The sequence below is a fragment of the Tiliqua scincoides genome, chromosome 9 (assembly GCF_035046505.1).
Source record: "Tiliqua scincoides isolate rTilSci1 chromosome 9, rTilSci1.hap2, whole genome shotgun sequence".
Classification (NCBI taxonomy): domain Eukaryota; kingdom Metazoa; phylum Chordata; class Lepidosauria; order Squamata; family Scincidae; genus Tiliqua; species Tiliqua scincoides.
Window position 1 is genome coordinate 45,165,468 of NC_089829.1, and position 13,647 is coordinate 45,179,114.

General features: G+C 47.3%; 1 protein-coding gene across 1 annotated transcript; it reads right to left on the reverse strand.

The window, feature by feature from the left end:
• Positions 1 to 6,674: 6,674 nt before the first annotated feature.
• On the reverse strand, positions 6,675 to 10,061 carry THAP11 (THAP domain containing 11). Its single transcript, XM_066637831.1, has one exon. It carries the CDS (start codon positions 9,970 to 9,972, stop codon positions 9,274 to 9,276), a length of 699 nt encoding a protein of 232 aa, XP_066493928.1. The 5' UTR covers positions 9,973 to 10,061; the 3' UTR covers positions 6,675 to 9,273.
• Positions 10,062 to 13,647: the final 3,586 nt, after the last annotated feature.

The following is a 13,647-nucleotide window of genomic DNA, read 5'->3' on the forward strand; positions in this document are numbered from 1 at the left end:
TCCCTTGGCAACCTATTTCCATAAATTGTACCATTCATATTAGCAAAATGTTTGTAATTAGTAAGACAAGCCCTCATCTCCTCCATATGAAAGCCCAGACTTCACATATTCATCACATATTTTCTCTTTTCATCTGTTTGAAGAACAGAAGACTCTGCCTTTGCACTGTTTTGCACCAGAAGTGTGCTGAGAAATTCTGGGTGATTGATCACTTTCCATATTATGTTTCAGCTTTTTTATTGTGCTGGTTTTCAATCACTGGTTCATAGATGAATTGATGACCAGAAACTAGCTATTGATGGGGCTTTCACAGCCAACTAGCTACCTCCCTTCCAGGCCGTGCATTCTGGAGCACGGCCTGCCTTTTTCTGCCATTATTCCATTCTTTTTCAGGTACCCCTAAAGGTCCTGTTGAGTGTCCCTGGAGTACATGAATACCAAGTTGGGAACCACTGGTATGTTATTTACAGTGTACTTACTCTTATAGTGTTTACAAAAAGGTGGTGAAGACCAGAATTTTAAAAAGAATAAAAATGTATCTTAAGATCTTTTACTGTGTTTTTAATAAATGAGAGGCTACAGTTCTTAGGTAACAATTAGTGGTAGGTTATTTTTCAGGATCTGGCCTCAGGTAAAATCAGACAAAACTATAGTCAGACACCCCCCTAAGTTTAACCCCCAACATCAGAGGGTCATAGAAAATTCCATGATTGTTGGCTCAAAACTTGCCCTCGGCTTATGTGTGGGGTCGACTTATAGGCGAGTGTCTGCGGTGTATACATTAGGTGTATAATCTTAATCTGAATAAGTATATAATCTGAATCCACCTCTGGCAAGGCACCTGGAAAAGACAGCATCCCTGCTGAAGTCCTAAAGTGCTGCAAAGAGATCATCGCCACTGAGCTGCATGAAATCCTCTGTCTTTGCTGGAGAGAAGGTGGAGTACCTCAAGACATGAGGGATGCAAACATCACGTTGTACAAGAACAAAGGTGACAGGGGTGACTGCAATAACTAACGCGGCATGTCTCTCCATAGCGTGGTAGGAAAGCTGTATGCCCAAGTTGCACTGAAGAGGCTCCAAGTACTTGTAGAGAGCGTCTACCCAGAATCACAGTGTGGATTCAGAGACAACAGGTCCACCAACGATATGGTATCTTCCCTTAGACAGCTGCAGATCTCATAGATCTCACGAAGGCTTTCGACCTGGTCAGCAGGGACGGCCTCTTCAAGATTCTCCCCAAGATCGGATGTTCACCCAGGCTCCTCAGTATCATCAAGTCTTTCCGCGAGGACATGAAGGGCACTGTAGTCTTTGATGGCTCCACATCAGACCCCTTTGACATCCGAAGCAGAGTGAAGCAGGGCTGTGTTCTCGCGCCGACCTTATTTGGGATTTTCTTCGCTGTCCTGCTGAAGCAGGCCTTTGGAACTGCAACAGAAGGCATCTATCTCCGGACCAGATCAGACGGAAAGCTCTTCAACCTCTCCAGACTGACAGCAAAGTCCAAAGTCCAGCTGAAATGTCTGCGTGACTTCCCCTCTGCCGACGATGCGGCTGTCACCGCCCACTCTGCCAAAGATCTCCAGCAGCTCATGAATCGTTTTAGCAAGGCCTGCCAAGAGTTTGGACTGACAGTCAGCCTGAAGAAAACACAGGTCATGGTTCAGGATGTGGACTTGCCTCCCTGCATTGCAATCTCTGCACATGAGCTGGGGGTTGTCCATGATTCTGTGTACCTTGGCTCAACGATCTCCGACACTCTTTCTCTTGATACCGAGCTAAACAAACGCATCGGTAAAGCAGCTACCACATTTTCCAGACTCACAAAGAGAGTCTGGTCCAACAAGAAGCTGATGGAACATACCAAGATCCAGATCTACAGAGCTTGCGTCCTGAGTACACTTCTGTACTGCAGCAAGTCATGGACGCTTCGCTCACAACAGAAGAAGAAGCTGAACGCTTTCCACATGCGCTATCTCCTATGCATCCTCGTTATCACCTGGCAGGACAAAGTTCCAAACAACACAGTCCTGGAACGAGCTGAAATCCCCAGCATGTATACACTGCTGAAACAGAGGCGCCTGCGTTGGCTTGGTCATGTCGTGAGATTGGGCAATGGTCGGATCCCAAAGGATCACCTCTATGGAGAACTTGTGTAGGGAAAGCGCCCTACGGTAGACCACAGCTGCGCTACAAGGATATCTGCAAGAGGAATCTAAAAGCCTTAGGAATGAACCTCAACAGATGGGAAACCTTGACCTCTGAGCATTCTGCTTGGAGGCAGGCTGTGCAGCACAGCCTTTCCCAGTTTGAAGAGACACTTGGCCAACAGACTGAGGCAAAGAGCCAAAGAAGGAAGGCCCATAGTCAGGGAGACAGACCAGGGACACACTATACTTGCTCCCAGTGTGGAAGGGATTGTCACTCCCAAATCAGCCTTTTCAGCCACACTAGACGCTGTTCCAGAACCACCATTCAGAGCGTCATACCAAAGTCTTTCGAGACTGAAGGTTGCCAACAACATATACATTAAGTATATAATATATATCTACAAGTACATTTATATACTATATTTTACATCACATAGTATATCCAGTGGTTCTCAAACTTTTAGCACCGGGACCCACTTTTTAGAATGAGAATCTGTCACTCACCAGAAGTGATGTCATGACTGGAAGTGAAAATTTCTAACAATCCTAGGCTGCAATCCTACCCACACTTACCCAGGAGTAAGTGCCATTAACTATCTTTGTTGAAAGCACATACATAGTAGCCTGCAAAAAGTACAGATGTGTAACATTTCCCCACATGCAGTCACATCCCATAGACTTGTATTAGATCAAGTCTAATACATTAAAAATAAAATAAGGAAATGATTAGGGACCCACCTGAAATTGGCTCGCAACCCACCTAGTGGGTCCCAACCTATGGTTTGAGAAATAGTTAGTTTGTTTGGCAGTTAGTATACTGCCATTACTTATTTGATTTTTCTCTGTAAACCGCTTTGTGAACTTTTGTTGAAAAGCAGTATATAAATACTGTTAATAATAATAATAATAATAATGGTTACTATACTTACCTGATTCTACACACACTTCCATTCAACTCAAGAGGGCTTTCTTCTGCATATTTCTTCCTAGGATTGCACTGACATAATCCTTCCAGATTCTGCACAGCCAGCCAATGAACACAGCCTGTCCTTATATTGCCCCATCATCATATTCCTCTTTTTGCTTAAGCATCCAGGGTGAAGAAACACCCTGGAAAACTTGAAACATGTTGGCTAGTGTGTTATATTTTAATTGATCCTAATAAAAAGTATTATTGTTGTTGTTATTATAGAAATGTACATCCCACCTTTCCCATGCCAACACAAATGCCCAAGGCAGTTTACAAAGCTCCAAAATAAAAGTACAATGTATCATAACAGGTAAGAAGAAAAACCATCAAACAAAGCATGAAAAACATTAATTTTAACGTTAAACAAAAAACAAAGCATGACTTAACATATATTGTTGAGCCATTGGTGGAACAAATTAGTCCAGGGAAGTCACAGCCGTAGGCACAAAGGGCAAATATCCATTCAGCAAGCAAATGCCAGATGGAACAGGTGTATTTTGAGCCCTCGCCGAAAAGTTATGAAGGAGAGAGTAGTTCTCAATTCCCCTGGAAGGGAATTCCATAGTTGTGGTGCCACTACGGAGAAGGTTTGCCCCCAAGCTGCACCCCATTCACTTGGGACAGAGGCGGCACTTGTAGAAGAGCCCCCTCAAATTCCCTCCAGATTTGACACAGCCAGTCAACCAATAAACATGGGCTGTGTTTGTATTGCTCCACAATCATATTCCTTATTTTGAGTAAAGAAACACACTGAAAAACCTGAAAAAAGTTGGCTAATGTGTTATATTTTAATTAGCTCCAACAAAAAAATATCCTGTTTGAATGACTGTGACCAGCACAAGTACTTTAAAAATGGCCAGCGGAAGCTTCCGCTGGTCATTTTAAATGGATCTGCACTGGTCACAGGAGCCATTCTGAAGGTCCCTGCAGCCTCCAGATTTCTGCAGCATTCAGAGATATTTTGGCACTTCCTGCTACACTCCGCTGGCTTCCTGAGGGTCTCTGCCAGATTCTTCTGATGGCAGGGAAAATACGCCTCCTCCCAAGGATACCCCTTCTTCCTTACCCCATTGATCCCATAGGATCAACGATTTGTTATCTCCGAATTCGCTACCTGCTAGGGTTTCCAGGAACCTAACCCAAGCAGATAACAAGAACTGACTATTTAATAAAAAGTAAATCACACTGTGTCCCATAGAACTTAATCCTAGATAAGCATACATGCGACTGCTATATGTCTAGAGACTAGGTCTCTATGAATTCAGTAGGGCTTACTTCTGAGGAAATATGCTTGGATTTACACTGCACTGTTTAACTTGCGTTGTTACAAAATGCATCACAATAAGCAGTTTTTGTTGTAATGACTTAACCAGCAGGGGCTTATATAGGTGTTCATACAACAAAAGATATCAAAATCACTACAGTCATTATTTGCATGTAATTAGTGAGTACAGACATGAATCTTTATGGCGGTTTTGGAACACAGATGTGAATATGTGTGCCAGCTTTGGAACAGTGTCCATTATTTCCTTTTACTCCAGGAGCCAACTGGAGAGGTAGTCATGTGAGGAACAGTCACAAAAATGCTATCATTAACCATCAGAGCAGGAGGTCTGGTCTAGAGGGTAGAGCCTCTGTTAGCCCAAAGATAACATCAGAAGGTTGCCAGTTCGAGGACACCAGCAGCTCCCTGAACAGCTGAGAATGGGGAGACCTTGAAGCAGCTGATAAGCCGAGCTGAGTGATTCCACCTGCTCTTGGTGTGAACAAGAAGCGTCTTGGCTGCCCTCCGTGAGAGATGGAGAGAGATTGAGAGAGATGGACCTGCTTGTCAGCCTGCGTGGGAGACCAGGAGGCCAGAACCAGGAAGATCCATTCTGAAACGTTATTGGTTCTTGAAAGTGAGAACCTCTATGATTGTAAAAATCCCCTTGAGGGATTTAGAAACGCCTGCCTATGTAAACCACCTTGAATAAAGTCAGAGGAGTAACCTGATGACCAGAAAGGCAGTATATAAATACCTAGTTATTATTAGTTATTATTAGTATTATTATTATCTTCCTATGAATGTTCATGTGGGTGAGACAATTTTCCATTTTACTCATGTAGTTTGCATAGAGATATTGCTAGGATTGGCTTGTAACAGGACCCATTTATTTTCAATAGTTGAGCACAGTTGTTGATTAGTGTACGATAGTCTAGAACAGGGGTGCTCACACTTTTTTGGCTCGAGAGCTACTTTGAAACCCAGCAAGGCCCGGAGATCTACCAGAGTTTTTTTTACAATGTTCGTGCCATCATAACATATAACATTTATGTGTACAATGTATGTTGGTGTACCTTGAGCCCCACTGAGTATAACAGGACTTACTCCTGAGTAGACATGCCTAGGATTAGGCTGTGAGGCTGCAATCCTAGCCACACTTACCTGGGAGTAAGCCCCATTGAGTACAATGGGCCTTACTCCTGGCGTTTCCTCCCAGAGGCAGCTGAAGGGGGGGGTCGGCACTCCGCTATCTACTCATTTTGCCTCACGATCTACCGGTAGATCGCGATCCACCTATTGAGCACCCCTGGTCTAGAAGGCAGTTAGAATCAGAAAACTCTGGAAGACATGTGCCATGGGTTTATTCTATGGACTGTCCTCTCTCAATTTCAGTTCATCCTTTGTAAAAATGGGAACAGGGATCAAGTACACATAAAGGACAGAATGGTAGAGCACACATTTTGAATGCAGAAGAATACAGGTTCAGTCTCTAGCATCTCCCATACCTGTCTCTTCCCCTCTTTTTACTACAAATAGCAGCTTTGTGTTTCTGTGAGAATTTTCATGAAGGAAATAGCACTCGAGCTAACTGTCCTGAAAGCACTGCAATCCCATTCCAAATCTCTCTCTCTCTCTCGCTTTTAAAGATAAAAACAAAACATTGGGGTGTAGTTTGCCCTTATTCTAATTAAATACATGGTACGAAACTACTAAGAAAAACACTGAGGTCAGCTGCTAACCCTCATTTATGACAACAGCTGGACTGCAAAGGTGCTCATCAAGGAACTGCATGAACAGAAGACTGTTGTACAAGAGTGGAGACCCTAGAAACTATGCCTCAGGAAAAAAGGACAGGACCCCAGTTAACAAATCTGAATTTTCAACATAAATGCTACAAGGAAAATGGTAAAGACCACTGCAAATTCATTCATGGTAGTGTGGAAAGTAAGACAAAATCAATTTTAACTCAGTAGTACACAATAATTGACCAAAAAGCAAGTATCATCAATTCACATTTGAAGGGATAGGAAAATACCGAGCATTAGTTACAGGCAGCTGGGTGAGGAAAAAAAATTACTTGTACGTAGATCAAATTACACCATGCTTTGAAAAGATTGACTATAATCATACCTCATCTTGAGAAGTGCATTAGGAATAAAAAAGCCTCTGAGAGAATCAGATGACAAAATGGTGAGATGCATTTTACCAAGGTGCAAAATAGATAATCCTTTCATGACTGTTTAGAAGACTTTCTGGACATCAGAGAAATGGTACGCTCCAAAACTTAACAAAACAAAATAGACTTTATTCAAATTAAGCATGTTTGTTAGCACCTCAGGGTAGTAAGGAAAATAGAACAGTCCAACAGATAACCAGTCCAGCAATTCAATCAGCTGAACACATTTTAGTGCAGAATGATGGTAAAAAGTACCACAACTGTCACATTACACACTTTCCAAACACTCTCAGCCAGCTAGAATGCAGTCTTATTCACACAGGAAGAAAACCAGTATGCTGCCGAACACTTCAACGAATGCACAAAGAGCAAAATGAGAACTGTGTGAGACCAAACTTGACCTAGATAGGAAAACACTGTAGCAAGTGTATCTGAAAATTTCCTTCCCCACATCGGCAACATGAAGCTGCCCTAACATCAACTAGGGGTGGAAGAAGTTAGCAAAGAAATGGAAAAATAATCGTACAACTTGAACAATGTTCTATTATCTTCTAGTCAATAAACTGGATACAGTCCGCTATCTGGTTCAAAGAACAGAACAATTCTCCAAGGACTACAGCAGGGCACCCTTGAAATCCAACAAAGATGAGGGCTTGTGTTCTGCTGCCTTATCCCCTGACAAGTTGCAGAGTCAATCATATCCACTCCACAGACCGGCAGAACTGGACAGGTCTTAAGACCTATATATAACAAACAGGAATAAGGAACATGTAAGAAATGTCTTTCGGTAGGTTACATTTGCAAATGTTAAGTTGTTTGGGTGAAATAATCTTCTTCACCACCCAGACTCCCCCACCCTCCACTTCTGCTTCACTTTTGTTGCTGCAGGTATGTACAACATACATAAACAATGTGTGGTCATGGCTGTTTGAGACTGCTATACAAAATTTGAAAATACCTTAACAAAAGAAAAAAAAAGGATGGGACAGTAACCAGTCACATCAGATTCAGCTACAGATATTTTTACATTTAGAAATGCACACAATTCATCAAATCTTGTGAGCCAATCCATTCCTATGCAGATGTAATGCGCATTTAAAAACAGAAAGGTCTAAGAAACTCCAGAAGTACAGCTGTTCTCTTTCATTTTCCCACACTGTGTTTGGGAAAAATGCAGAGTCCTTGCACCTTCTGCACAGGTGTAGGAAGGATGCACTGTGGCAGCCTCTTGTCTGAAGTATATCCACAACCACACGGAACTCATTAACCAAAGCATCTATATGATTCTGCAGTAAGAGGATGACAAACAAATTCGAACAAATGAGACTGTAGGACAGCCTTTTCCTTCATCTCCTCCTATATCCAATAGGGATAATGTTCAGGTAACGCCTGTGGAAATGACAGCTAAATATTACAGCGTAAGAATCTCATACAAAAATCACTCAACAGTCCATGCTATCCAGGCCCGAAGCAGAGACTGTGTGTGTTGCTAACTTACTTGGAAGCAGGAACAATTTGTAGAGCCACTGGAAATGACTATCTTATGATGTTAACCAGATTTCACCTCAGGGCACTATAAGGGGGAATTAAATGTACCACATAGCACCACTTCCACCAGAAGAAATCAAGTTGTCAAAGCCATGAAACACAGCAATTGTTGAATGCCACAAAGGGCATGGAGCCATCTAACTATGGCACGGTCAAAGTAATCCCTACCAACTAGGAAGAGAAACAAAAGCAGAACACCAACTTCAACTGTAATGCAGGGATACAGATAAAATGCTCCAGTGGCCACGTATTGTTAAGAATGAAACTTAACACCAGGAATGGCACACTCTACATCAGTAGGTTTTCTGTTGGATACAGGAGGGAAAAAAATCACCCCAATCTTCTAACTTTTCCCCCTCTTGTCTTTCACAAAGAGAGAGAAACAAAACGCACTGGTGGCCATGGTTTCTAACATAAAACCACAAGATTATTACTGCAGAGTAATCCTAGCACAATGTCATAAATACTACGAGGACTTCAGTTCCACTACTCCGGAGCAAACGATTTACAGCCCAAGAGTACTTCTCTAGGAAATAACTGTTACCCCAAATTAGTTTTGCACTAAGTATATTCCGACTGTGGGACGAAGGAGCTCATAGCTGTGCACTCAGCGAGTGGAAATGCCCAGCTTTACTGAAGATGCTTTCCCAGTGTTGCTCAGAATGGACTAGTTCCAACAGAATCGGCATCATTGGGATAGCCAGACCAGCTGCTGTCCGCCATGAGTGCTTTGAACAGTACGTACTTAATACAAGCATTTCAACAGGCAGCCGGCAACTCGGAGTGTACGGTACTCGACTGTTTTTGAAAAGCGGGTGAGTAGTCAGTGGGTGAATAGTTTTCAGAAGGCTGTACACGTAAGACTATTCCGGTGGGTAGTTTTCAGAAGGCTACATGCCAGCGAGTGAGTGTGTTGGGCCAGCTGAGCGTGTGGACGTGCTCACAGGCCGGCCGGAGCTTTCTGAGGGGTGTTGGTGACGGCGCCGCCGATGGCGTTGGCGACGTGGTTGGGAACCACTGCTCCGTCTGCCACACTCAAGGGGGCGAGAGAAGCCGCGGGGCAGCCATGGTCTGCCCCGGCAACAGCTCCCTGACCTAAGCGGTCCCTGGGCACCGGTCGCGGCTCTTGCCCAAGACGGTCCGGCGTGCCCGGCCGGCCTCAGAGGCCGTGGCGCTTGCGGGCCCCTCCGGCGGCGCTGGCGGCGTGCAGCAGACGGTCCTTCTCGCGGATCTCCTCGCGCAGCTGGGCCTCGGCCAAGCGCAGGCGCCGGATGCTGCCCTTCATCTCCTTCATCTTGACCTCCAGCAGGGCGATGATGTCCCGCTGCTCGTTCAGCTTGCGCAGCAGCTCCTCGGAGGTGGTGCCCGAGGACAGGGAGTAGGAGTGGTCGGGCGGGCCGTCGGGCGGGCCGTTCTCGGCCAGCAGGGCCAGGCGCAGCGGGGCCGCCGGGCCGCCCAGCTCCACCTGCACGGTGAGGTCGATGGGCCGGGCGTCCTGCGCGGGCTCTGGGGCGGCGCCCTCCTGCAGCAGCAGCACGGCCGGCGGCGGGGCGGGCGGCGCGGGGCGCGGGCGGCGGGCCCCGCGGGCGCCCTTGCGCTCGTTGACGCCCCTGAGCGGGAAGATGGTGGGCACGCGCACCAGGTAGGACTTGCGCCCGCCGGGGAAGTGCTCGGAGCAGACGCGGTGCCCGGTGGTGGGCTGGAAGGTGCTGAAGCAGCCGCTGACGCCCGCGCGCGACACGTTCTTCAGCCACAGGCGGCGCAGCTCCGCGTCCTTCGGGAACGTGTAGAAGTGCAGCGCCTTGTCCCGGTGCGAGTTGTTGTAGCAGCCCGGCACGCAGCACGTGAACCCGGGCATGGTCCGGGCGGCCTCGGCCTCCTCCCCTCAGGGAAGCGGGACTACAGCTCCCACAAGCCTCCCGCCGTCGCCGCCGCCGCGCCCGCGACTCCTCGCCAGCGCCGCAGGAACCGGAACTACCCGCCCCACAGTGCACCGCGCCCGCGCCGGAACTACGCTTCCCAGAAGGCTCGGGCGCAGGCGCCGCGCGGGGACGGGACGGCGCCCCTCCGCTGCTCGAGCCGGCCCTCGTTTGTGTGCGAGAGAACTACGAATCCCGTGTGGCAGCGGGGCGGCGTCACCCTCCCACACTGCCCTGGGGCTCCTTAGTTAGCACTCGCACTAGGACTGCAATCAGTGCATAACCTTAATTGACGCGCATAACATGGAAATCCATCCACCATTCACTTACATTTACACAAGGAAATCCATACTTAAATTTATTTATTTAAAAATATATATAAGTATATAAAGTATAAGTATATAAAAGTACACACACATATATGTATGTATTGGCAACCTTCAGTCTCGAAAGACTATGGTATCGCGCTCTGAAAGGTGGTTCTGGCACAGCGACTAGTGTGGCTGAAAAGGCCAATCCGGGAGTGACAATCCCTTCCACACTGGGAGCAAGTGCAGTCTGTCCCTGGTCTGTCTCCCTGGCTATGGGCCTTCCTTCTTTGCCTCTTTGCCTCAGACTGTTGGCCAAGTGTCTCTTCAAACTGGGAAAGGCCATGCTGCACAGCCTGCCTCCAAGCGGGCCGCTCAGAGGCCAGGGTTTCCCACTAGTTGAGGTCCATCCCTAAGGCCTTCAGATCCCTCTTGCAGATGTCCTTGTATCACAGCTGTGGTCTACCTGTAGGGCGCTTTCCTTGCACGAGTTCTCCATAGAGGAGATCCTTTGGGATCCGGCCATCATCCATTCTCACGACATGACCAAGCCAACACAGGCGTCTCTGTTTCAGCAGTGAATACATGCTAGGGATTCCAGCACGTTCCAGGACTGCGTTGTTTGGAACTTTGTCCTGCCAGGTGATGCCGAGGATGCGTCGGCGGCAGCGCATGTGGAAAGCGCTCAGTTTCCTCTCCTGTTGTGAGCGAAGAGTCCATGACTCGCTGCAGTACAGAAGTGTACTCAGGACGCAAGCTCTGTAGACCTGGATCTTGGTATGTTCCGTCAGCGTCTTGTTGGACCAGACTCTCTTTGTGAGTCTGGAAAACGTGGTAGCTGCTTTACCGATGCGCTTGTTTAGCTCGGTATCGAGAGAAAGAGTGTCGGAGATCGTTGAGCCAAGGTACACAAAGTCATGGACAACCTCCAGTTCATGCTCAGAGATTGTAATGCAGGGAGGTGAGTCCACATCCTGAACCATGACCTGTGTTTTCTTCAGGCTGATTGTCAGTCCAAAATCTTGGCAGGCCTTGCTAAAACGATCCATGAGCTGCTGGAGATCTTTGGCAGAGTGGGTAGTGACAGCTGCATCGTCGGCAAAGAGGAAGTCACGCAGACATTTCAGCTGGACTTTGGACTTTGCTCTCAGTCTGGAGAGGTTGAAGAGCTTTCCGTCTGATCTGGTCCGGAGATAGATGCCTTCTGTTGCAGTTCCAAAGGCCTGCTTCAGCAGGACAGCGAAGAAAATCCCAAACAAGGTTGGTGCAAGAACACAGCCCTGCTTCACTCCGCTTCGGATGTCAAAAGGGTCTGATGTGGAGCCATCGAAGACAACAGTGCCCTTCATGTCCTTGTGGAAAGATCTGATGATGCTGAGGAGCCTGGGTGGACATCCAATCTTGGGGAGAATCTTGAAGAGGCCGTCTCTGCTGACCAGGTCGAAAGCCTTTGTGAGATCTATGAAGGCTATAAAGAGTGGCTGTCGTTGTTCCCTGCATTTCTCCTGCAGTTGTCTAAGGGAGAATACCATATCAGTGGTGGACCTGTTGGCTCGGAATCCACACTGCGATTCTGGATAGACGCTCTCTGCAAGTACCTGGAGCCTCTTTAGTACAACTCGGGCAAACAGCTTTCCTACAACGCTAAGGAGAGAGATGCCGCGGTAGTTGTTGCAGTCACCCCTATCACCTTTGTTCTTGTACAGCGTGATGATGTTTGCATCCCTCATGTCTTGAGGTACTCCAAGACGCATCCAACAAACATCCAACAACATCCAACAACGCAAACGCATCCAACAGATGGGAACATTTCAAGAATACCGTTTACAACACCGCCTTGTCCATATTCGGCAAGAAGACCAACAAGATGGCTGACTGGTTTGAAGCCCACTCTGAGGAGTTGACACTAGTCATTGAGGAAAAGAGGAGAGCTCAAGCAGCATACAAGGCCTGTCCCAGTGAGCGCAACCTGCAGGTCCTCCGAACTGCTCGCAGCAAAGTCCAGCAGACTGCCAGGAGATGTGCTAACGACTACTGGCTCCAGCTCTGTTCCGAGATACAGATAGCAGCTGACACGGGCAACATCAAGGGGATGTATGATGGTATCAAGCAGGCCCTAGGTCCAACACAGAGGAAAATTGCCCCTCTGAAGTCTGCCACAGGCGAGGTCATCCAGGATCGGGCGCAGCAGATGGAACGCTGGGTGCAGCACTACTCTGAGCTATATTCCAGAGAAAATGTAGTCACCGAAGAAGCACTGAACAACATTGAGTGCCTGCCTGTGCTGGAAGAGCTTGACAGTGAACCAACCCTAGAAGAACTTCACGTGGCCCTGGACTCCCTTGCCTTTGGCAAGGCACCTGGAAAAGACAGCATCCCTGCTGAAGTCCTAAAATGCTGCAAAGAGATCATCGTCACTGAGCTACATATATGTATATACACATACATATATGCATTTATATACATACTGTATATACATATATATATAGTTGTTGGCAACCTTCAGTCTCAAAAGACTATGGTATCGCGCTCTGAATGGAGGTTCTGGGACAGCGTCTAGTGTGGCTGAAGAGGCCAATTCGGGAGTGACAATCCATTCCACACTGGGAGCAAGTGCAGTCTGTCCCTGGTCTGTCTCCCTGGCTAAGGGCCTTCCTTCTTTGCCTCTTGGCCAAGTGTCTCTTCAAACTGGGCACGGCCATGCTGCACAGCCTGCCTCCAAGCGGGCCGCTCAGAGGCCAGGGTTTCCCACCTGTTGAGGTCCACTCCTAAGGCCTTCAGATCCCTCTTGCAGATGTCCTTGTATCGCAGCTGTGGTCTACCTGTAGGGTGCTTTCCTTGCACGGGTTCTCCATAGAGGAGATCCTTTGGGATCCGGCCATCATCCATTCTCACAACATGACCGAGCCAACGCAGGCGTCTCTGTTTCAGCAGTGCATACATGCTAGGGATTCCACCTCGTTCCAGGACTATGTTGTTTGGAACTTTGTCCTGCCGGGTGATACCGAGGATGCGTCAAAGGCAGCGCATGTGGAAAGCGTTCAGTTTCCTCTCCTGTTGTGAGTGAAGAGTCCATGACTCGCTGCACTACAGAAGTGTACTCAGGATGCAAGCTATTTAGACCTGGATCTTGGTATGTTCCGTCAGCTTCTTGTTGGAGCAGACTCTCTTTGTGAGTCTGGAAAACGTGGTAGCTGCTTTACCGATGTGTTTGTTTAGCTCGGTATCAAGAGAAAGAGTGACGGAGATCGTTGAGCCAAGGTACACAAAGTCATGGACAACCTCCAGCTCATGCGCAGAGATTGT

Excerpts from the sequence above, each read along its gene's own strand:
- THAP11 (XM_066637831.1), bottom strand. The coding sequence starts at position 9,972 with ATGCCCGGGTTCACGTGCTGCGTGCCGGGCTGCTACAACAACTCGCAC.